The 25,027-nt window shown below is 37.4% G+C and overlaps 2 protein-coding genes across 3 annotated transcripts in view; both read right to left on the reverse strand.

Moving 5' to 3' along the window:
* Positions 1–1,991: 1,991 nt before the first annotated feature.
* LOC143859164 (trafficking protein particle complex subunit-like protein) lies at positions 1,992–16,844 on the reverse strand. Of its 2 annotated transcripts, none has more exons than XM_077369851.1 (12): positions 16,493–16,844; positions 16,323–16,407; positions 14,603–14,733; positions 14,352–14,454; positions 14,118–14,132; positions 13,424–13,587; positions 13,047–13,242; positions 6,205–6,279; positions 5,253–5,369; positions 3,683–3,727; positions 3,049–3,147; positions 1,992–2,331 (listed from the first exon to the last, which is right to left on the reverse strand). In XM_077369851.1, the coding sequence occupies exons 1-12, from the start codon at positions 16,786–16,788 to the stop codon at positions 2,311–2,313; spliced, it is 1,347 nt and encodes a 448-aa protein (XP_077225966.1). In that variant the 5' UTR covers positions 16,789–16,844; the 3' UTR covers positions 1,992–2,310. The 2 variants fall into 2 exon arrangements, with proteins under 2 accessions (XP_077225966.1, XP_077225967.1); XM_077369852.1 differs by having other exon boundaries at positions 13,424–13,569; positions 16,493–16,843.
* A 1,532-nt stretch (positions 16,845–18,376) lies between these two features.
* Positions 18,377–25,027, reverse strand: part of LOC143859428 (mediator of RNA polymerase II transcription subunit 16-like) — a 43,688-nt gene continuing 37,037 nt past the window's right edge. Inside the window, exons 11-13 of the mRNA XM_077370139.1 lie at positions 21,148–21,324; positions 19,446–19,823; positions 18,377–18,840 (exon numbers count right to left, since the gene is read on the reverse strand). Coding sequence (XP_077226254.1) covers positions 18,697–18,840; positions 19,446–19,823; positions 21,148–21,324 — 699 coding nt within the window. The 3' untranslated portion in view covers positions 18,377–18,696. The remainder of the gene's footprint in view (positions 18,841–19,445; positions 19,824–21,147; positions 21,325–25,027) is intronic.

Below are 25,027 nucleotides of genomic sequence, written 5' to 3' on the forward strand. Positions count from 1 at the left end.
TCATCTGTCATTAGAATGAACACTAGAATCCGCCGTCTCTCAGAAAGAAGCGGAGAAGACTAATATTGATCTAGTAACAGATAATCATGTTACCGATCTCTACCAATCATATCTAGTCCTAACTCGTCTCATCTAGAGAACAGTAAGCATACACATGCACAACTATAGCTAAAGAAACGAACCTGCACAGTGAGCAAACGTAAGTAGATGATAACAAAAGTAATAATCAGCAATAATAAAGAGCTACAGGTAAGCATGCGAGAACCATGGTTTAAAATACCGGTTTCGGTCCCTTGGAAAACCGAAATTTCGGTCGAAATTTGGTAAGAAATTAAAAAGAGTATTTATTTAATTTCGAAATTTCGACCGAAATTTGGTATTTGGCGAAAAATGGAATTTCGGGAAATTTTGATTTCGGTCCCCACCGAAATCCGAAATGTCATGTGAGTAAGCATGTGAGAGCTACAGCTAAGCATGTGAGTAATCAATTGAAGAAAATAATCTCAGTCTGAAAGATTAAAAAGAAAATAATCTCAGTCTGAAGTAACCATAACTGTGATCAATTTGACGGATGAGATTAAAAGTAGTGAAACCGGATGTTTTGGGTAACCGGTAACCCATTTCTTTCTTTTCCTATTCTTTAGCTGTAGTTTTCCATCTCTGCACATCTTCTTCATTTTTTTAAGGGGCTGATCAAAACCAAAAAAAAAATGGCGAGAGGTAGAAGATATCTTCCAAGAAAAATTAGAGGGTTCCATTCCAAGTGAGTGATTGATAAAAAAAAATACATGAGAAATACCTTCATACATCCGATGTTCTTTCAATCCATGGCAAACCAACATGAAAAGAAGTAACACCGCGGAGAACCGATGCAATTGCAACGCTTGAGCCTGCGGGATGCGGACTTGGTGAACTATTGGAACCATGGTTTTAAATTTCGACCGAAATCAGAAATTTCGGATTTCGGTGGGGACCGAGACCGAAATCAGAAATTTCAGATTTCGGTGGGGACCGAAACCGAAATTTCCTGAAATCCCATTTTTCGCCAAATACCAAATTTCGACCGAAATTTCGGTTTTGAGACTTTTTTTTTTTTTTTTTAATTGTTCCGAAATTTCGGAATGAAATAAATACTCTTTTTAATTTCTTACCAAATTTCGACCGAAATTCTGGAATTTCTGGAATTTCGGTCGAAATTTCAGTTTTCCCAGGGACCGAACGGTATTTTAAACCATGATTGGAACTGTTAGAGAGTCACGTTGCTAAGTTCAGCTCTTGCTCATATCTGCTCGATCAATGAGTTGGCAGCTCACTCATATTGAGTTATGGACACACAAGGCCAGAACATGTGTGCCAGGCGTGCGACCCATCAACCTACTAGCAATGGGGGAGAAAACAAAGCATGTCTCAACAAAAGCTTGATTTGAGGCGTCAGGTGTGGGTATCTGATGTACTTAGGAATTTCCCCTTCTTAGACCAGAGCAAGATCTTTGAAACAGAAAAGCTCTCACCTTTGCTACCTCTGAAGAGCTTCTTCCCTTCTACATCCACTTCAGATGAGGAATTCCCATTAGACCCTCTTCTATTCATAAGCTCTTCACCATTCCCATCTCTATCTTGACAAAAAGCTACTTGCAGAACCCATGGAAAAATACTGATAACAGGATACTCACCTTATTTCGCCGTGATTGGGTTCCTAATCATCAAGATCCTAATATCCTGGCTTTCATCTAGATTGGGGATCCAGATAATTTGCTGCATCTCTAGAGAAAATCCGATTTGCAATTAAAGCCATCAGTGGGAAGAAAGAGAAATCAATCCTGTCTTCTCAGGTCTCTCATTCTCCCTCCTCTGCCCATATTCCATTTTTTTTTTTTAATGGTTCGCATCTTTCATAATTGGGCCGATGAATATTCCATGGAAATTTTTTCATGGCTGCCAAACATGCACTTAAAGATCACAATAAGTTGGAGTAAAATAAAACCTGACTATTTCTTATAAGAAACAAGCAATAGAAGAGATCATTTCTTTTAAAAAGACATTTTCAACAACATGATCAAGATTAATCAATGCCATGATCAAAGGCTGCAATTCAATGGCATCTAGTTCCAATTTGATACAATCACTTGTGGGAATACAATTTTCTTGGTTACAGATACAAGTTTGATGTATTTTGATGGGTGTTACCTTGATAAATTCAATGAGTAGAAGCTTCACCACTATAATAGGAAGGAATGGATCATGGCCTCCATATGCTCCTTTTGCTGAACTTTGTCAGGAAATCTCCCAAAATGCAGATTGGCTAAACAATCAGTCTGAATTCACAAATATCTGCAAGATGAAACCAACAGCAATAAATAGTTAAAACCTTTTTTCTTTTTGGTCAAAAAAGATAAACCCCAATCACTAATCATGGCAAGTTTAGAGTGCATTTGATCCTGCCATATATTAGGAACTATAAACCAAGGCTCGGAAGCTCGAATGGGTACTACAGAAAATTCTGTCAAGTTGGGTCGACGTGATTAGGACTTGGTCAAGTTAAAAAGTTAAAGCGGTAACATGGTATTCAGAATCCAGGGAAAATCCAAGCACGATTAGGGGCCATTTGGATATGCGGATTTTAGAATCTTGGATTACTTCAAACTCGTGGATGGGAGACTAGAGAAGGAGACCAGCCGTCGTTTTCTTATTTCTCGCCCTACTTTCCGTCAGGAAGAGAGTAGGAGATCATCACATGTTTCCAGGTTTTAGAAATCACAGGATGGGCGAGAGATTTCTAAAACCTGGATTTCTTACTTAAAATCCAAGAATCTAAAGAGAGGAGAAATGGATGGTCTCCTTCATCTCTTGTCTCCCATCCAGGATTTTGAGGAAATCCAAGATTCTAAAATCCGCATATCCAAATGGCCCCTTAGGGTTTTACTCAAGAAATCGGGTACTCAGCCGATTTCGGCACCAGCTCAGGCCCCAATCTTGAATTTGAGCATTTAAACCTTTACATACTTTGAAATCATATGCCGAATTCAACAACCATAGCTAGAAACTGACCTCCACGTCTGGCAAGAGATCATGCACTTTCTTATCTCTCACATCAAGAACTGTAATTCCCGAGATTTTCTGAATGCCGAGTCCAGTAGCGATTAGATTCTGCAAAAGCACATCCAAGAAAGACATCATAATATACTATTTTTCAATCAATATATTAAAAGCTCTGAAAACGAACAGTGAGATCCGATGAACTTAGACATGTTATTATCAGACATAAAATATAGGTGTTAGACACGCAACCATGCAATTAGTTTGATAATAAGATAAGATAGATTATTAAATGAAAAGGTAAACTCAGGTTGTACTGCTTACTATCCAGTGTCTTGAATAAACAGTAGTCTATATACATATAAACATGAATAAATAAATGTCAATATCATTGCTTTTAACTGAGGAAAAAAATGAGGTACATGGATGGGAAACATCTCTTTCACAACTTTTAGTCACAGTAGTTACACGGATGCATGGAATGGATTGAGGAAGCGGGAAGCGAGAAACTCAAGGCATTGGCAAGTCTAAAACCCAAACTGTTCCTATGTCTAATGCATCGAAATGCACAGTGGCCGTTTAGACCAGAACATTTTACGCTCTAGCAAAGGATTTAGAAGGTAAACATTGTAGATATTCTTCTTACCAGGCTAAAATCTGAAGAGCTGAATGCCTCCAAGTGCGGTAAAACCTGAACAGGGTGTCAAAATAGCAAAATCATCAACTCAAAACAAGATAAATATAAATGTTTTAGACAATAATGCTAACGAATATGCAACATCTAAATAAAGGGATACTTGCTTCCAAGGATGGAGCCTTCATATATAGTTGGAAGTTGGAGAAAAGTTCAATGTGTGTACAGCTATCCATTCTTTTCTCTGATCAACTTTATGAAATGAAAAGTTCACTTTGGCTAAATAAAAGTCACATACATTCTTCCTTACAAAAATAGAGGAAAAAAAATTAAGTGATGTACGCCTGTGTGTATTTAAAGACAACAAAGTGAAGTACATTACAAGGAAAGATGGAAGTAGATCCTCGTCAGGGATAAGGGCAAGAATTTGAACTAGAAGTGCCAAATCCAAGACCTCTCCAAAAAGTGCAGCTAATAGGCATCTTCACGGATGGATTTTTTAATTTCCACTAAAATATTTCAATCTATAGTAATCAAGTGGAATTAGTGACTGAATTTGTAATTGAGGAAACATGGAGTGGGTTGATCATGGTTTTAAATTTTGGCTGAAAAGTTTCGACCGAAATATTTCAATCTCGGCACAAACCGAAATGAAATTCACATGAAGTCATTTTCTTTACAAGATTTCGCCGAAATTTCGCCGAAATTCCGAAATTCCGCCAAAATGTCGCCGACAATCGAAATTTCATTTTTGGACTTTTTTACAAAATTTCCACCAAAATTTTAAAAATGTACTACACCGAAAAGTTATAATTTCCACCAAATTAGCCGAAATCGCCGAAATTGACACCGAAATTTTAGACATTTCGGTCGAAATTTGAAAAAAATAAACAAAATCCTAATCATATTTTTACATGATTTCAGCTGAAATTTCGGCCCGAAACTGACACCGAAACCTCAATTTAAAACCTTGGGGTAGAACATTGAATCCAGTGCAAGAATGATGAAGGAATTTGAGCACTGATGTAGCTAATTTATCAGCCACTACACCTATTTTAAGCCGACTAAAGCCGAGTCCTGAGAAAGATTGTTATAACTCTTCAATTTAATCAGGAACGCACGGAACAAGGATTGGAACCTAAAGGAAAGCAGAAAATCGAACAACAGCATTCTTAAAATCAGCAAAGAAATATCAGAAAAATTGGAGTACATCAAATTAACAGTATATCTGATCAGGATACTAAAAACCAGTAAAGTATTATTGCTTGGCAAGTACTTCTAACTTTTTTCCCACTTTAGGCCTCTGATTTCCCAGCTAGCAGTTTTGTATTCCAGCAAATAATTGCAAAAATAAAGGTGGGAACCGAGCATGGTCTCTCAAAATCAATTTGCACAAGAAAATCATAGTTCTCAAAGAGATTATAAAAAATAAATTAAACATTTCCTGTGCTTCCGTTTGAGTAGATTGAAATTGATTTCCATGGAGAAACAGTAGAAGAAATTGAGCTTGTCAGATTTATCATATAACTCTTTTCAATACTACTGATGGTGATCAAGAATTCAAGTAGGTAAGATGTCTTACCAGTGTCTGGAGACCATTAACCCTAACAATTTTCTCCTCATTGGAATCAACATGAGATAAACGAACTTCAAAGGGGCCCATTTTTCTGTCTGTCAGGTTTGCAAGACTTAAACATACCTGTACAACGCAAAACTAGCTTAACTCCCAAGTCGAGCAGATACATTATTAGCACATGCATATTGATATTAGGGGATTTGCTAGGGTCCATTGCAATAGGAATACACTTTTGAAGGCAACATTGTTTTATGCCAAATAAAATGTTTTGAAAATCCAACATAAGACAATTATTTTAAAAGCAGAAATAACAATATAAGTTTTTTAGTTGTATGAATGTATTACAAAAGTACCTTTGGCTGTGGACATTTACATCAAAAGGTTGTAGAAGTTATAATGTGCCACTAAAGAACAAAAAGTAATGCATTGAAATAAGGTGTAGAAGTTACAATGTGCCACTGAAGAACGAAAAATAATGATTTGAAGATTATCTTTCAGTTGAATCTGCCCATGGAATGATTGGCCTAGAGAATATGTCCTCTCAAGTAATATTGTGAACACATGCAAGTCCACTGACAGACCAACATATGAAAGGACTCCCAGCTTAGTGAGGGAAAGAAAAAAAGGAAAGAAAAAGAAAACTGGTAGGTAAGAGCATAGTTTTAAATTTCGACCGAAATAAGAAATTTTGGATTTCGGTGGAGACCGACACCGAAATGTATCATTTATTTCGGTCGGTTTTTCCGAAATTTGACCCAAAAAATCTTTTTTTTAATATTAATTTAATATTTCACCGAAATTTAATATTGAATAAAATTTAGTTTCGGGTTTTGTACCAGATTTCGGTCGAAATTTCAAGGTCCGAAACCGGTACCGAAACCGAAATTTTAAATCTTGGTTAAGAGGCACATTTCCTGCTTAGAATAATACAAAATAAACTAGAGACTATGACGGTTACCAAAAACGGCCTGTCCAAAATGATGACTGATGGGACCTCGACAACCCGTAACTCAATGTCTTTGTGTGCAATGGGCTGCAAAACAAAAAAAGTTTGGTAATTTCATATTAAGTCATATCCTCAAAGAAGGAAACACCTATGAAAGAAACACAAATCATGTGCATGAAATACTACTAAAATCGAATAATACTATCAGTTTATGTCAAGCATAAAACTATGATTGTAAATATGAACGATAGTATTCTGGTTTGTTTTTTTTTTTTTTTTTTTAGTTTGTTTGTTTTACTTTTTTTTTTCTTTTCTTTTAATTAATGGCAAATTTATTAACGAAAATGCTAAGGATACATCAAGTAAAGATTGCCCCACCAAGGAAGAAGAAGAAACATAGGGAAACAAGAAATACAGTAAAAGCAAAAGACCGTATATTCTAGTTGTGACTTCATAATATTGGTCATTTTCATCTATCTACTCAAAATAGTTGCCGCTTGTGGCTACTTTTTGAGTTTTAATACCTTCAAACGTCCTTTTGGTTCTAAGTTAAGGCCTTGGAAGAACCAGGTTCCCTTTTATTTATTTATTTATTTTTGAAAATGTCCCTTTTTTTTTATCTACACTTTATTCTTCCCATCTCCTTGTGAAGTTACCCTTATAGTCTCATATTTTCTCTTAAAACTCTATTTCCCATCCACCTAACCTTTCTTTCCAAAGCTGCTCTCCTTTTGTTCGAAATTTACAGCAGACAATTTTAGGGGCCTCATCTAGACATTTTCTATCAACCATTTCTCCATCAAATTCCCATTATGCCTCAGCTCCAAAATGGTAATCCAGGCTTTTCTTAAAAGTTGAATGGAAGAAGTTCTAACCATGTTAAAGGTTTACTCAATTGTTCTTGATGAAAGACGAAACTTTTTTTTTTTGAATGCTAAGGCGGAAAGATGATACTCAGGTACCATTCCAAAAAAAAAGGATGAGACTTAGATACCAACATAATCTGAATCCAACATAACCTGAGATCATCTCACGCCTTTTATGAAATCCAGACCAGATTAATTTTCAGAGTAACTTCATAGTCCTTGTGTGGATTAGATTAAAAAATCTATTAAATTAAGCAGCAGCTTATCCTAACCATTTCTCCAGTCTCCAGTCACTTATCAATGTTTTGTAAAGAGTTGGCTTCAGACCAGATCCCTTCTTCTTCATGGTATAAAGTGACACATATTGGGCTAGATTTCTCAACGATGGAGAGATTACTTCTGGTTACCATATTTTGATGGGCGGTAACAATGAATAAGTTAAAATTTAAAACCAATGCATTGTGCAATTGGGGCCTACTTTGGTGACTCGATGTTGATGTTTGTGACAGCAATAATGACCATCATATTGCCTCTACCCAATAGTCTATGGAAAATCCAAGCATATTGAGGTCAGCTGTCTCTTTATGAGGAGCAAGCTGACATCAGAAGAGAGCTAACATTCTTATTCTAGACAACATTGATAGCTTGATCAGACTATTGACCAATTCATGTTCCCTGCTGTGATGTTCCTACACGGCTACACATGTGCTTGTGATTTTCTATTATTGTATTTTTTTCCTTATGTTTATTTATTACATTGTTGTCATGGGTGTCTATGACTCTAGGCATTTTATCTTTAATTCCTTATATAAAGTAACAATTGTGTTTTGGTACCTTTATCAATTAATGACTATTAGAATGTTCTTCCCAGTTTGTCAGTACCATGGATACAAAAAACAGACATAAAAAAAAAGAAGGTTTACAACACAGATTTCCCTTATGCTCCGTTTGGTTGCTCGGTGTGGCTCGAAAAGTAGTGGAATATGAAGTCAAACGGGAGGAGAAAAGCATTTTGATTTGTCTATTACCTCGGAGAATAGTGAAGCAGTGTTTGGTTGCACGGCATATCATCAGAAAGTGGGAGAATAAGTAGGGATGTCATTACCAATATAGGGATAGAGGGGCATAACAACAGAGAAAGATCCTTGTGGTTTCGAGATCCAAATCCTTTCATTCGAATTCATGAGGAGGGATGAAAATCCGATCGAAGATGCCAAGAAGCCTAGATAAGTTATCTATCTCAGCTTGATTTAGAAGAGAATTGAGAGGACATTCGTGAGGAGAGTTTGATATGTGGCTGAAAAATAAGGAAAACAAAAACTCTATTTTTTGTCACTTTGCATCATCTCCTTAACTAAGATTTGCTATGTTAGTAATCCAGTGGGAATCCTGAAATGGTTCGAGATTTTTTTAATCGTCAACGCGACAACTCTCAGGTGGTTTTTTATTATAGCTCCAATCTCTATATTTGTGGTGTTAACCTGGGTTGGGCATCCCCGACTTTTCTGGACTTGCTTGATAGTGGATATTCTACCCAGGAAGCTTTTTCCTCGATTGGGGTTTCAAATAGTTGTTGTCGGAGTTCCTTGATAGTTCTAGGCCAAAGAGGAAATAGAGATGTTCCCTCGTGGCGCCCTCCCAAATCTTTTCCTCGATCAATCGGAAGCCAAGAAGATGTGGATCTGTTGACTCGCCGTCTTGATCTCAGAAATTGTTTCGTTCGCGGAAAGCAATTTGTTTCATCTCCTAGTGACTGGAGATGCTTTAAGTGCAGCTACAGTAACTTTGGCAGTAGACGTATATGAAGAAAATGTTTGGAGGCAAAGGCTAGGAATCCCACTGAAATCGGAAGAAAGAGCTCTGGAGCAAGTATGGATACCGAAGATGCCCTTCCAAAATATCCCGGAACCCTCTAGGGAAGGCAACCCAGTAATATCTATTCCTAGTGCAGTGATTAACGAAAGGAAGAATTTTTTGAAAAATTATTTGATTGGTACCTTGAGAAATAGAGACGTCTTGGAGGAACTCTGGTCTTGGGCTAAAAGACAATGGACTCTGCAAGCCCTTTTGCTTGAGCCCTTTATCGGTGCTTTTTCCCTTTGAGTCTCAGCATCAAGCTACCTCCATTTTGCAATTGGGGGGGGGGGGGGGGGTGATGCCTTGGGAGGATATCTCTTGTCCCTCCACCCCTGGTCTCCGATTTTGAATACGGGTGCAAGATCGGTGAATCTTAGATTTTTTAATATCCCCCCTCATGCTTGGTCCTTAGCCACGGTGGAGAAGTTGGGTCAGCATTTTGGTCAGATATTGGACTTGCAATTGTCGGGTAGTCACAATCATTGTATGGAACTCGCCACCGTTAAGGTATTAACTCCCTTATGGAATTGTTTGCCATCCTTCATTAACATTATGGTAGACTCTAGGATTTTCCCAGTTGGAGTTAGGTTGGTGGAAGAGCTTTCAAAGCCCATTAATGATCCCCCGGGAGAAAGGCAACCGGCGGGTTCGGAGAAAGACGATCCGGTAGATTCATCTCCGGCAGAAGTTCCGGTTCCGGTTGGGCCACTTTTGGTAGCCCCTGGAGGTATTCTGGTCAATTCCACTGGGAAAGATCCGTTTGGACTACCTACCCCAAAATTTGAATTTTCCTCCTCCTCGGGAATAGTTGCTCAAAACGTTGAAGGGATTAGCCCTCCCATCACCGTATGGGATAAGGGTCAATCCGAAGAAAATATCGGGTTAGAGGTACTCAAAAACCAAATCTCGAATTCCAAAGGGGAAAGGCGTAAGAAAGGATGTATTTGACAGCAACCTTCACCCTGTGTCAGTTGAGAGGTCGGTAAATATCAAAAAATGGTTTTTTCAGCAGGAAGAAAAATAAATTTATCCAAAAGAATCCAGCAAAGAATACTGATAGTCGATCGGTCAGAAGCAGTGCCATCATAAAAAGCGATAAGCCCCAAAAAGGGTTGCAGGGACGCAGGATGAATATCGAGAAAAAATATTTATTGGCCACTAAGGGCGGGTTGTCTCTTTTCAAAAGAAATATTTTGGGTTCTTGTAAGAGAGAAGCACCGAAAAATCTCTGTTTAGCATCCAAGTTCAAATTTCTCCTTAAAGACTTTGACAAGCCTTTTCGTCCTCTTACCCCTTCTATGGATTCTCCCGCTCCCTCTCTTTCAATCTCTCGGGAGGCAATCTTGTTTGAGGTAAGTGATCTTCAGTCCCTCCGAGAATTACAGTATGATGAGGTTCTGGCGTCCAAAGAATGCCCTACGCCCAAGGAAATCTATATGTCCATCTTGAAGAACCAGTGGAAGCAATTCAAGCGGGAAGCTTTGGCTAACAAAGAAGGCTTCTTCCAGCTTTTAGGCATGTCCGATCCAAAAGAAGCCTTTGTTCAAATCTACAAGATGGATTTTTTCCAGAAGGCCCTTGAAGAAGAGCGTCTAGCGCGTCGTCAACGTTGGGAAGAAAACAAGGCGGCTGAGATTGAAAGGCTGGAGAAGTTAATAGGCTCCTCCAATGAAGTCTTGCTGGAGTCTCGAGACACTCTTGACAGGGAAGTTAGCTCTGAGATCCGCAAGCGGTTGGATGAGGAGGTGGATAGAGTATAGACAGGAGATGGATTCTAGCCCATTAGACTTCTGGACTCCGAAGAGGTCGCAATTGTCCCTTGTGAAGAAATGGAAGAGCTCTTGGAAGTAGGAGATGTTCTTGGATTCGATTTTGATGACAATTTGGAAGCAACAAAAAATCTGTTTCGCGATATGGCTATTAGGGCTTTGAAGGAGCACAGAGAAGCTGGTAGGGAGAAGGAGATTGAGAGGGCTGAAGGGACTAACCCTGAATGATATGTCTTCCGGCCCCGAGGAAGCAAAATAAAAGGAGAGGAAAAAAAAAACCAGTGAAATAAAGGAAGGATTAGAGTAAAGGAGTAGAAAAATAGAATGAGGAAAGGAAAGTAAAAAAAGGATAAAAGGATTAGGAGAGGACAATAGAAGTTATATGTTTCAGTTCTAAGAGATAAGGAGTTTGATTTTAGGATAGTTTAAGTTGGTTTTAAGGGTCTCTGGGTTGGCCATGTGAGTCAAAGTTTAGATATTCCGGTTTAAGAATCTGACGTACGCTCATCCCAGGAATTGTGGACTACTCGCTGGTTGATAAATAGCCAGAATTCTCTTAAAGGTAGTAGCCTGAGAGATTCATTCTTTCGCTTCGTTCTGTCTGGTCATTTTTTTGGGTCCTGCCTGGGGATGAAGAAGTCTCGAAATGAAGAGGTCAAAGGGGTAAAATCATCTAATTCCCATTCTCGTAAGATGAAGTTTTAGGTTCCAAGGTGTGGCTAAGCAGGGTGTGCTTGTCAGGTGACCTACTTTTGATTAGTCGGTAAATATTTTGCGGTTGAACGATACTCACAGTTTTTTGTGCAGTACAGGGATGTACATAATCCAATGTCAATGTTATCTTTTTCTTGGTCTGGTGCCGGCATGTAGCCCCAATCCACCTTCATATTTTGTAATGCAGGATGGGACTACTGGTCCCGATTGCTATCTTAATATTAATGAAATATATCAACTTTCAAAAAAAAAAATAGGGATAGAGGAAAGAGAGAGGGAAGAGAGAGAAAGAGAGAGAGCATCATTCCCAAGAAAAATCAAACAAAATTCTTTAGTTTTGGAAGGATTTGCGTTTTAGAGGAATCCACATCATCACAGAAGTAATTATTACATGGGAGACATCCAAGGGAGTCCAATGCTATTTTGGCAACCAAACATGGAATGGCATGCCAAATCAATACCAAATTCCGACGGCTACCGAGCTTTTCTACAACCAAACGAAGCATTAGGCATACTGATTACATACCCATAACCATATTGTTAGATTGTTGCATCCATGAACTTGTTCAATGCCTTATGGATGAGTCCCCATGCAATATAATTTTCATCACTTTAACCGTGATTCCGAAAAGAGCTACCATCAAATCTAAACTTGAGGGAATTACAAGGTGAGGACATCCATATCACAACAACGTGCCATTCTTAACACCCCTCCCCACCCACCCACACACGCGCACACACATTAATGATTATATTCCAGGTGGGAAGATGTAGCAAAGAAGTGCCCCACGAATATTTTCCAGAAATAGCCCCATGGAAGATCAAATTTTTTCTATTTGCAAAAATGTCCGCAAAGAGCTAATTTTCTCCTAAAAATCATCAAATCTTTCCAAAGTAACCAAAGAACCACAAAGGGGAAGATCTCCTCCAATTTGCCCTTTTACGCCAGATGGCCCATTGGCCAAATCCTCCCATGACCGCCTTAAGAAAAACAACCTCATGCCAAAACATCCAAGAGTTGCCATATCCTCACTAACTTACAATGGATGAAGAAGTGCCTAACCAATTCTTCTAGTTCTTTGAGCAACATGCTGCCAATGCAAACCCTTTCTTCAAAATGTCACATGTGTTCATCTTCTTTGCCACCATGACCCAACAAAACACTTCCACTCTAGCAGCGAAAGATGGCCCTTGCAACCCAAATGGGCCTTGAAAAAGAATAACCAGGGAAAACCCTTGATGGGTCCAACACAAACATCGAGAGAAATATGGATTTCTTCTAGTGACCTAAGAAGGACACAAAGGCAGTCAAACTCCTCTTTAAGGTTCCTTCCAATGACCAAACTCCAAACAACCCTGTCCCACTGTCCACTCGAGACAATCTTTACGCAAGGCAATCTCTTAGAGGCGGTAAGCGAGCACAAGTATCAGATCAACATGAGCACATGAACCTATCTAGAGGACAAACTAAAGTGGTTATATACCTGAAAGAATACCTGTCACGATTTCCAATCAATGTATTTGATGCTAAGGTGTAGGGTAATAAAAAAAATACAGCTAATATGACCACAAACTACTTAAACTTTGATGAACAATGCCCAACAACCAAGGTCAGATACTGAAAGGATCGAAAGGGATGAGAACTTACACTGCCAAGAATCTGCTGTGTCTGCAACCGTCCAGGTTCACCCAAATTTGTACGCCATGTTATCTGAAGCTTACCAAGGACATTGCTTCCTGAGACTTTCACTTGAGCAGACTCATGAGAGGATACCTTTAATTGATAAAGATAATTGTGAATTCCACCTCCGGCTTTGATGAGAACAGGCGGCTTAAATATTTCTCTATCCATATGAAAGGATGATGAACATAAAAAAAATAATATATTATAAATCGGGTATAATGAAGTCATAATCACGAAATTATACATAAACAAAGGAAAGTGACATGGAATAAAAAAGCCTTTCAAGCTCCAATTACAGTATTAAAGAAGTTAATGCCCAACCAATGGTTTTCGCCCATCACCTAGTCTGAAAGTTTGTTCCCGAATGATGCTCGTCAGCTTTAAGTATCGTTGCACTCCAATGTTGTGCAGGCTCAAACTCGACTTGATCCATGAAAAGGTTTGTTTTCGTATGGTTTTCAATGCAAGCCTCCAAAAAAGTATTTTCCTGAGGAATATGATCCAGCTATAAGAAGAAAAAAATAAACCACTGAAAGAGCATCACAAACATGAAAATCATTAATTAGAGTATCAAGGAGAAAGGTATTTACTGATATGTTCATACAGTCATGAATGGCAAATCATCATGCAATGGAGAATTAGGAAATTCATTCCCATCATTAATTATGCTTTAGAGGCATCAATATTAGAAGTTTTTTTTTTTTCACATCATAAATTGTCATCAAAGCAGCCATACTATAATCAAATTCACATCAATTGGTCCATTGTAGGAAATTGACGCAAAAAAGAAGCCGTAGAAATGGAGGAAGAAGATCATCGTCTTCTACCGTCGAACAAACCCTTGAATCAACAATGAGGACCAGAGAATAAACTTCTCTAAAATTGAAATTCTATTGATAAGAAACCCTTCTTAAACGATATGGGGAACTCTCATGAACTGACAAGTTCAAATTTCAAGAAAGCAATAAAATTATAACTTATAAGCAAACGGAAATGATAGGACTTACACTCATAAAATCCAGTCACAAAACGTACCTTGACAGACCGAACCTGCATAAGGAAAAGAGCAAAGTGTCAAGGAGAGGATCCCAAAGAAGGTGCGATGACTAAAATATATTAGAAAATGATAGGACTGTATTTCAAGCAATAAATACCATAGGTTGATGCAGTTTATAAAATAAACCATGGAATATTTGGCCATAATTCCATTCTAGATACATATTTAGATCATATTCACTACATAAAGCATAGTGGGCTATGGAATGACACCTTTGTTCTGACTGAAAGTGGATTTGCAACAACAAACTTGAAAAATTGTGGAAGATATTTCCGCTCACTATCTCCATCATTGTACAGAGCAGTACAAACCAGCCTAGCAATTGCATGGAAAGGTAATGCTATCAGCTCTGGCTTATAAAATGAATAAAAAAAGACTACAGTTATAACTGGAAATTAAAAAAAAAACAATAAAAAATAATAAATATGCCTTTCTATCATAGGCAAGCCTGGACGTGGCTTACGTGTGAGGTCCCAATTCCTTCACATCATGCTCCACGATGAAATCGTATCGACCCCCTGACCTTATCGATTCAACAGGTGACTTCGAACTATCTAAAAGTTGTATCCGCTGCCTCTCAGTTTGAATTTCTGCCTGCATTCACTGGCTTTTGTAAGTTGCAATTATAGCTTTAAGTAAAATTTTGAAAGGTTTTAGTGTTATACCGCATAGCAATCGATACTCTACAAGCAACTTATAAAAGAGAGTCATTGTTCACAAAACACAACTCGAAACTGAATGATTTATTTGAGGAGAGGAATCAGCTATAACTTATAAATGGGACTGACATATAAACCCTTAGAAGTCTTTCTTTAATCAAGCCACCATGCCAAACTGGTTGAAACTTCAACCTAGCCATTCTAATGGGGCTACTTCCACTACGGTTGAATCCACTAAAATATTTTTCTCTGTAAAACGAAATGCTTGTGGAAGGGACCCAGTTGACACCATGGTGGAATGCAGCATAAATACGCTAAAAGGAAGAGTTGGGGATGGAAGGGGCAATATGGTCCTCGACTGGGACGAAGGCATCAAATTACTACTCCCCTATTAGTCACTGTTGTAGAAGAAAATGTCATACAGCAAGAAATTGTCAAAACAATCAATTGGGTGGCTTGTCTAAGAAAAAATAAAAAAATAAAGAGAATGGGAAATATATCCATTAAAACACTTTTATATGTTCTTGGATAACTGATAATGATACTGCTGACCAACAATACATCACAGCTATGAAGAAGGATGCAACCCACTTGAGGATCCCCTTTGGTTATCACAAAATTATAAGATTTATCTTCCTGTCTCCATCTTATGTTTCCTACTTCTTTTGGAATGTCATTCCAGTCACAAGCCCAATTTTCCATGTGTCAGCATTGCTATTTGGGTTTAATACTCCTACATTGTGGAGGATCATAGTAAGATGTCACTTGCTACAAGGATTTTACAAAGGAGCCTGTATGTGATGTAGGACCATCTCATGAAAATCATTAGTAATAGCAAGAAAAGGGACCGTGCTCATCTGGGTCATCCAAGATTTTGTGGATAAACACTTGTTTCCGTCATTTTGTCGATGCCTCAGTGTACTTAATTCCCATAATGGTAAACTAGGAACAAACTCAAAGTTGTCACTCAACAAAACTGATGCATTGTTACATCTCCTATTGCTTCAACGTCTTGATCTCGTTTCCTACATTTTAAAAAAGCTGTAATTTTTTTAATGCTGTTAATTACTTAGAACATGGCATATGTTAAAACTGGAATTATATTAGTTTGTTATTCTTTTCCTTACATATAAAAAGTAGTAATTTTTTTTTTTTTGAATGGTATAAAAAGTAGTAATTTTTCTAACGCTTGTAAATAATAATGACCAATGATTCTCTATCCCAACTTGTTTGTCTACATTAATGAAATGAAATGAAATGCAAATAATAACAACTTTCCATTTTGGGAATTTTGGTCAAAATTTCGAGTCATGTAGATTTCATTTTGGTGGGTATGGAAATGGAAACATTTCGGTCGCTATGGGGAAATTTAGGGGAAATTTAAAACCATGGAAGCCTTATAACCCGAAATTGCATAATTATATGAATACTAATCGATTGTTAGACAAAGATTCAAAACAATAAAAAACAATTTTAAATTGGGTTATTAAATATTTTAGTAGAAATGAAATGAGAATTGATTACCTTGATAACAACATCCCTAGCTTCGAGATTGGAACTGTTATTGATACTGATATAGCTACAGAACGTCTCTCCGAGATAAATTGCTCTGGAAAAATAGAAATTAAAATCTCAATCTCAAAGAAAAAAAAAACCCAAAAAGGATAGGAAAAAAGAGAGAAGAAATTAAATACCCAAAGGCTTGAGGGAGGACGAGGAGGCCAGAGAGGCCAATGGAGTCATTAGGGTTTTGAAGAATGAGGCGATTTTTGTAGGTGAGATCTGAAGAATCTTCATGGGTTTTGTAATAGGAGTTGAAGAGAGAAGAGGAATTAGGGTTATCGAAAAAATCTTCACCGGAGATGAGATCGAGTGGGTCCAGACGAAGTGGGGTCTCCACGTGGAATGATGGACGGCAGAGACGCATCACCCTGAATGCTAATGAGTGGGCCCCACCACCCTGATTATGACTACTACCTCCTGAGCTCATTCCTCCTTTCTTCTTCCTTCCCCTGCAACAAGTCTCTACAGAGAGAGAGAGAGAGAGTTTAATCTATTTTTTGGAGGTGGGACTCAGTGGACACGTGGCATATGCGGATTAGTCATGAGGGCACTCTCACTTTATTAAAAGTACGGTATGGCCCTCACCATAGGATGATCCAAACTGTCCATTAGATGGGCCAATGCCTAAATAGGCTGTGCCCCAAAAATCATTTCATTAGGATCAATCCTCTAATATTAAGTCCCTCTATAGATCGAAGGGTTAGGATCAACCTATGGAAATGAGTTCTGGGGCCGGCCTATATTAGGCTGTGGCACATCTAATGGATGGTTAGGATCATCTTGTGGTGTGGGTCATACTGCACTCTTTAATAAAGTGAGGAGTGCGATCATCAAAATACCGTAGCGGTGATATCATTTCCCTCTACATATCACCTTCTCCATGACAATTTTCTAAAGGATTTTAGCGGACCTCAACTAGTTTGGGACAAAGGCTTAGTTGAGTTGAGTTGAGCATGTCCCTCTAAATATAAATTGAATAAGGTTGTTTCAACTTTCAAGCTATCTTTTTCGTATTAAATAAAGTACGAAATTTTAGAAATATTTTTCCTTTCCAATGAGGGTGGGACCAAGACCAATAGGACAGACTTATATAAGGGAAATGATGCATTCACCCCTTTTTCTTCCACGGGTCACCACACTGTGTGTAAAGGGGACGAATGTATCACTTCTCACTTATAATGGCCAACAATATTTATCGACCTGACCACAATAGAGTGGCTAGAGGGCGAGTCTTGGCACAACACTAAGGCTGCTCCATTGTGACCCGGCGGTCACAGGCTCGTGTTACGGAAACCGCATCTATGCAAAGCAGGGGTAAGGCTGTGTACATCTAGCCCTCCTCATACCCCGCAATGACGGGAGCCTCGTGCTGGGCCGCCCTTTAGGAGGAAATGATATGATAAAGAGTTATTTACAGGGAGGAGAGATTTGAGAGGCCACAAACAAGGCTGCGTACATCTAGCCCTCACCATACCCCGCAATGGCAGGAGCCTCGTGCACTACGAGTCATTTACAGGGAGGAGAGATTTGAGAGGCCACGAATGAATAGCAGGTGAAAAAGCATGAAAAACAATTGGAAAAAATAAATAAAAACAATCATGGCCTTACTCATACATTTTCAATGCTGTTATAAATGCTGTGTTTGGATTGCAAGAAAAACATTTGTTGAATTTCCCCCCTTCACTATTTAGAGGGAAATGATATGTTTATAGGTAATTTCAATAGATATTATCAAATTGAAGCCCTATCGATAGAATAGGGTTGGCTTAAGTCATCCCTCTAATTCTAGGACCATGAAACAAATTCCAGCATTTCCCCCCTCTAATTCTACCCCATTGTCGATACCACCCACTTGATTTCGTTCTTTTATTGAACCGAATGTCGGAACAGGGTGGAATTGGAATCAGATCCCGATTCCAGAACCTGATTCCGGCAATCCAAACCCATCATTCCCCTGACCCAAGCAGGTTTGCAGATGATTTACATAATTCACTTCAAGAAACAAGAAATTGGCAAATCCAAAAGACAAATAAAATCCTCCAATAATACTTTCACCTTAGGAGTATAATATTTCAGTAAAAAATGAAAAAAATAGCAATTAAGTTCAACTAAAAGCATGAAATTCAGACAGCATGTATCTATGCACATTGTAGGAGTCCAAAACTTCCAAAAGAATGAAGACTCTAAGCCACTGAGAGTACTTCTTGTACCTAATTTACAATGGTTTTCCACTTGATCACATCTTTTGCTCTGCTAAGAACTATAATGCCCCAGAAAAAGAAGAATTAAATTTTATACACAAACCTCTCATCTGGGAAAAGAATGGATTAGAGAACTAAATGACTCGGACCCAAGTTCCACCGCACATTGGGCAGCAATAAGCCCATCTGCTGATCCACCATGCTTCCCGTTCATTCTTAGCGGGACTAGTAGTGCCTGGCACCGCAAACGCGGATGTCTGGCGTAAACATCTTATGCACTGCATGGGAAAGCAAAAGTGATTTGGAGTGAAGCTCACCATACAGAAGAAAACAAAATTAAACAAGATGAACGACAGAAAAGAACAGAAAAAATGAAAATAAAACCCAAGCCATGACACAGATCCGGGAGCCCGATATAATTATTTTATATGGAGCATGGGAAATGAACCCAAGCCATGTTGGTTCAAACCCTAACCAGAGCGACATGATTTGGGCTGCTAATTCATACTGCCAATGGCTTTTCAATTCTTGTTGAAAACATATGCTTTTGGGGTTTCTGCCCTGTGATATGCATATCATTAATTCCAAAAAGCACAAAGATCATGTCCCCAGTTATCTCCTTTTTATTAAAATACAAACTTTCAGTTGGTTTCTTGGTTGTCCCCTTTCATTGATGCTCGCGCCTTTTCTAGTAATCGCAAGTTAGGGATATGGAACATAAGCTTAGAAAGGAACCGCGCCAAGAAAAACTCAACTAAGACAGACCCATGCAAAGATTAAATCTTACGCAGTAAATTGGCAATTTCAAGTTATTACCCATTGACATAAAGTACTAAAAATTGATATAAAAAAGAAGAAGAATAAAGCAGTGTTCGAATTGTACCTTGTACCAAACCCCTTCTAGCCCAGTTTTCCACACAGCCGTGACAACATCCCTCCGGGATCCCATAATACCAAGATATACACCCAGGCCCACTGAAGTTTTCAAGCCCAATGCTGCCTCTCTCTCAGACAACCTACGTTTTCTTGGCCAGCTGCTTTGAGTCTCATAGTAACTGTCATAATTTTCAGATGAATTAAATTCAAAAGGGTCAGAAGATCTGATAAGCTTTGGATTCGGGGTATCATCCACAAGACCTAGATCCTCCAGGTCAGACCACGAGCCCCCAAACATACTATGCCATTCTTCAGCAGGAGGGTGGAGTTCTAACTCACGAAGTAACAAACCAGCAGCATCTGCACCTCTAGGCCGGGGCATATTCTGTTTTGTATGCCCATTGCAATCCAAATCAGTCCAAAAGTTAAAGCAGCGAAAAGTAACAGAGAAGCCATAAGCCACTTTTGTCAGTTAATAACAACTTTTAAATTTCAAAGGCATGATATCTATAACATCGCCATGAAGACTAAGCATCTATCCGCCAAGCTATGATAATCAAATCCTTCAAAATCCAGTAGTATTTAAGTACTGAATAAGGAAGCTCACATAAGGGGAAGGGGTACAACTCAGATATTTATAATACTATACTATTTTAGATTTTTTTAATTCAGATGATGGCCACTTCATAATGCTACTAGATTCTTTTATTTTCACATATAATGAGAACTCTGTAATTTTTTTAAAGAAAGAAAATTTTGAGACATTGTATTTTTCTCTAGCCACTTATTAGTTTTAAAACTTTCACTATGCTTTCAACGAGGAATTCCTAGTAAGCGTGAGTCATCAGCTCACGTTGACTAGGTCCCTGCCTTTTGAACACACCACCTGTCAAGAGGCCATTAAAAAAAAAAACAGTTCCACTATGCTATGTTCATACCTAAATTAAATAAAATATGCTTCACTAGTGACTCAAACGCGGATAACTAAATCAACCTTACCTGTTGTCTTCAAATTTAGATCATAGAATGTTATAGTATTTTTTTTATAGGTTAACATTGGATTACTATTATCATTCTTGAGTAGATTAATTAATTATTGCTTGCTAGCCATTCAAAAAATTTAATTATTGATTACTGTATTTTATTATTTCTTCATTTTATATTACACCTTGAAATTTACAATGAAAAGAATTTACCAATTTATACCATTTCAAAAAAAAAAAAAAAGAACTTACCAATTTAGTTTTAGATGTGTATCTTAATATCCTAGTTTAGATTCTTGTACGCAAGAAAAGAACACCGGGTACCTGTCGTACCTGTACCCCAAGATTTTTGGGGTTACGGTATTCCCGTAACCTCTAAGGCCATCACCATATACATGTAAAATAGGTTACAATGGCACTGTCTGCTCCAACTTACAAAAAGTTGGAAGATATAAACGTCAGAGATTAGCCCATCTTCTGCAGTAATTGACACAGGCAAATCAGAAAATTTAGTTTTTGTTTTCAATACTATTCATAATGATATTCCTAATTTTAAATAGTTTCAACCATTTTTATCTTAATATCCTAGTTTTAGATGTGTCTCTGACATTCAGTTTTACTACTGAAATTTCAGCAACAACTCCCGTCCAAATTCCAAAAATATATTTAACTCACTCATTAGACACAGTGTAAACTAGTATAATACGTGTGATAAAATGTCTATACCTGCGTATGTTGGCCCAGTGCCGCTTCTACAACTTCTGGTAAGACAGTATAGTTCCCATCTATATAATGCAAGCGAATACTAATGTTGCTCGCACCCACCTGAGAAACAGGCAAGGGGTGTGCAAGAGATGATGTTCGCCGACAGAGATTCACCAGTATGAGGAAAAGAACATTCACCTGCATTGCAGTAACAAATCTAGAGCTATCAGGGAATGCTCCGACTTCTCTCACTTAAACCGTCAATGTTTAATGATCATATATGGAAATCATATGACCATCCAAATATCTCTCTATGTGTGTGTGTCATATGAGAAAGCAACATCTAGCATAAGCACATGATAAGCATAAACACATGATAAGGTTGAGTCCTAGAAATTCCAAACCTAAAGACAATGGGAGTTTGTTTGAGCTGAGACAATAGGACCTAGCATGCAAACAAAATTTGAATGGAAAAGTATAACAATTGATCCATGTTTTTAAAAAAAAAAAAAAAAACCTCTACGCTTAACTTCCTTTCGGTGTGAATAGTTCAAACAAAATGAACAAATTGCTCACTGAACCCAGGCAAGCCTTGGACTCGTGAATAATGCAATATTAATAAAGAAGTAGATAGGCTACTACAATTTCACTAACTGTTTAGTTTATAAATAAACCTTACTTTTATTCTACGTATATTTTTAAGTTTTAACAATCTTGGGAGAAGGGAGTCGAGCATTTTCCCTTGGAATGATAACTTCAAGTTGTGTCTAACATTGACGTCAGGAGTTTAAACTTTGCCTACCTACTAGAAAGAATAAGAGGAAAGCCCAATCCTACATATGGTTCAACTATTTTGGTGCTTGTTGTCCAAGGCCAATGGATGTTAAAAGGTCATCAAAAGGATTTCACTAGCAACAATTCAAGGTTACCAACTCATATATCCTTTGATAAGAATTATTAGCATAGCAGAAGACGACCATTTTTGAAAAGCTAAACGATTAATATAATTATTTCTTCATCTACAAAGGAAAATGCTGAAACCATCACTTACAAATCCATTATGTGATTTGAAAAAGATCAGATTAGTCAAACACACACTTTCATGGTACATATTAAAGCCTCCACAGGAGAATTCAAGTGGTTACTTTGGAATAGGAGCATTGCATCTATCGAAATCTTCTAATACTATACTTGGACTACCAGATTATCAAAACATCCTCTGTTTAAAAAATATATATATATATATACGGAAAAGTGTTGCTACTCGGTCTCGTAGATAAGCTTATCTACTCGGTCGGGTTAAATACAGTTGGGGCCCACATTGTTTGGTGATCCAAACCATTCATTTGAAAGTCCCTTACCTAGATAGGGTGTCCACAAAAAAATCAGACCCATAGGATGATCCTAACCCATCCAACAGTGGAGGTAAAAATGGGAAAAAAAATGGACAGACACAGTTTATCCACAAATCTGCCCACATTGTTCGGGTGATGCAAACCATTCATTTGATGGGCTCTGACATAGATAGGGTGTGCCTAAAAAATTAGTTCTATAGGATCATCCCAACCCTTCGATTTGTGGAGGTTAAAAATGGATGGGTATAAACCTCCATAAATGTAACAACTACTTTTTATTTTAATTGTTTTTAATTAGTGAAGTATTTCCTTAAAAAGAATTGATAATGGCACCCTTATTTAAAGAATATTAAAAAAATTGATATCTACACCCTAAATAGTGGGCGTATTAGTATAATGAAACTTAATTAAATGAGGAAATTCAGAGTATTATAGGAAATAATCAACTAGGAGATATAATAGGGTAGGATATTATCTAAATAAACGAATAATTGGGGAAAACCCAACTATCCCCAAACAATTAGCCGCCCACTCCAAGAGGAGTGTGCACGGCTATTATTCCCATCCCATAGTGGGCGTCACATTGTGGGCCCCACTAGGTTTCATTAGTACCTCTTTCCTTTAAACAATTAGGAATGTTCCATATCCTATCCTTAATTTTAAGATCTAATTAAGTAGAATATCTCTAACTCGGAGAAAATATAGGTAACTTAAACTTTTAATAAATTAGGAAAGATAAGCTGGGATGGAATTCCATCCAAATTGGGAACTCCCCTCACCTCTCCACTATATAATATTGCCGCCGCCCCTCTCCCTCTCAAATTTACGTTAAGAGAAAAGAGAGACGTACGGCGATTAAAAAAAAGTGAGAGAGAGAAGAAAAGAAAAAGAGAGAAAGTAAGGAAAGAAAAAGAGAGAGAAAGGAAGAAAAGAAAACGAGAAGGGAAGGAGAAAGGAGAAATGAAAAACTAAGGTTTTTGCAACTCGCCCGGTAAGTGCCGAAACTAAACCTTTTTCATGTTTTTCTTCCCAAATAGTATAGATATAGGTTTGAGATAAAAAAAAATTTATATAATTGGTGATAAATCTCAGTTTTGGACACAGATTTATACCCATATAAGATAAAAAAAAATGAAATTGATAATTGCACCAAAAGAGCTTCTCTTATTCAAAATTTGAATAAAGTAAAGATTGAATGGATAAAAAAATGAAATTGATAATTGCACCAAAAGAGCTTCTCTTATTCAAAATTTGAATAAAGTAAAGATTGAATGGAAAACAACTTAGAATCTAATATAGTTGCTGTAAAACTGGAAAATATGTAAATCTGAAGTCAAAATCAAAAATTCATAATTGCACCTAGAACTCTCGTCTTATTCAAAAATCGTACTAAACATGGTGAAAACTTTTCTTCTAATGAAAAATAATTGTGAAACATTACTGAAATCAGATCTAAGAATTTGATTTGATGATAACCATGTTTTTTATAACGGCACCAAATTTTGTCGTCTTATATGGAAAAATAATAGAAAAATTGAAATCAGTTATCAAGGTGTTGGAAACAAATACGAGGAAAATAATTACGCTGAAATCTGAAAAAAATATGGAAAATTAAGGTTAAAACCGATTTTTGATAACCGCAACAAAATCAATAGTAAACATTTTGAGAAATAATATAAGGTAATTTAAAATAATATAAGGTAGTTTCTAATGATTAATGACCTAAGAAAACGAGTAAGAGGAGAATTTCGATAACCGCACAGGGGTTTGTCTTTTCTGAAATTTAAGGAAAATAATGGAAAAATCAATAGTAAACATTTTGAGAAATAAAACAATAAAACAACTTTTAAGAAGTTAAAAGTTAAGGTTTAAAATGAAAATGGTAGATATGAACTGACTGGAAAATTTGGTGAAGAAAGTATCTATAACGCATTAAGGAAATGGACAAAACAAACTAAAAAAAAGTGATTGATGACTTTTAGGAAAGATGTATGACATTGTGTGTATGTTATATATGTCAGGTGGATTTCGTTGCTAGAAGTTTCCTTTGTTGAAAACCCAAACGTCGAGGCAAGTATTGGTTTACTCGCTTAATAATCATTATGAAGATAATGTGACTCTTATTACCCTAGTTCTCATAATGATAAAATGTATAATTGATCATTTGTAGTTTGAAATAATTGTTGTTGATATGCTATATAAGTACCAATAGAATGAGGCATGAAATTGGATAACAGTTGCTTGAAATTAATGCAATGATAGAATATATAGACAGTAGTAAAAGAATATCCTTGTTAAAAGCATATTTGCATGCCATATACTTAAGGTTTGAGAAATGGGAGGGAGGACTAAGGAGAACCCTTGGATCCAACCTTGGGCGAAAAGCCAATAGCCGACCAGTCCAAGAGCGTACGACAGCTGTTAGGCAATGCATGATGGATGGAATCTTTAAGATGACCCGATAGAAATCCTAAAGTGGATCACATTCGATCAAGGAATGGGGGGTCCTTGATGGTCAATGATCACCGGCGAGGCAAAAAAGCCAC

This window comes from Tasmannia lanceolata, unplaced genomic scaffold, assembly GCF_043159265.1.
Source record: "Tasmannia lanceolata isolate RefF3 unplaced genomic scaffold, GAP_Taslan_0.1 ptg000029l, whole genome shotgun sequence".
NCBI lineage: Eukaryota > Viridiplantae > Streptophyta > Magnoliopsida > Canellales > Winteraceae > Tasmannia > Tasmannia lanceolata.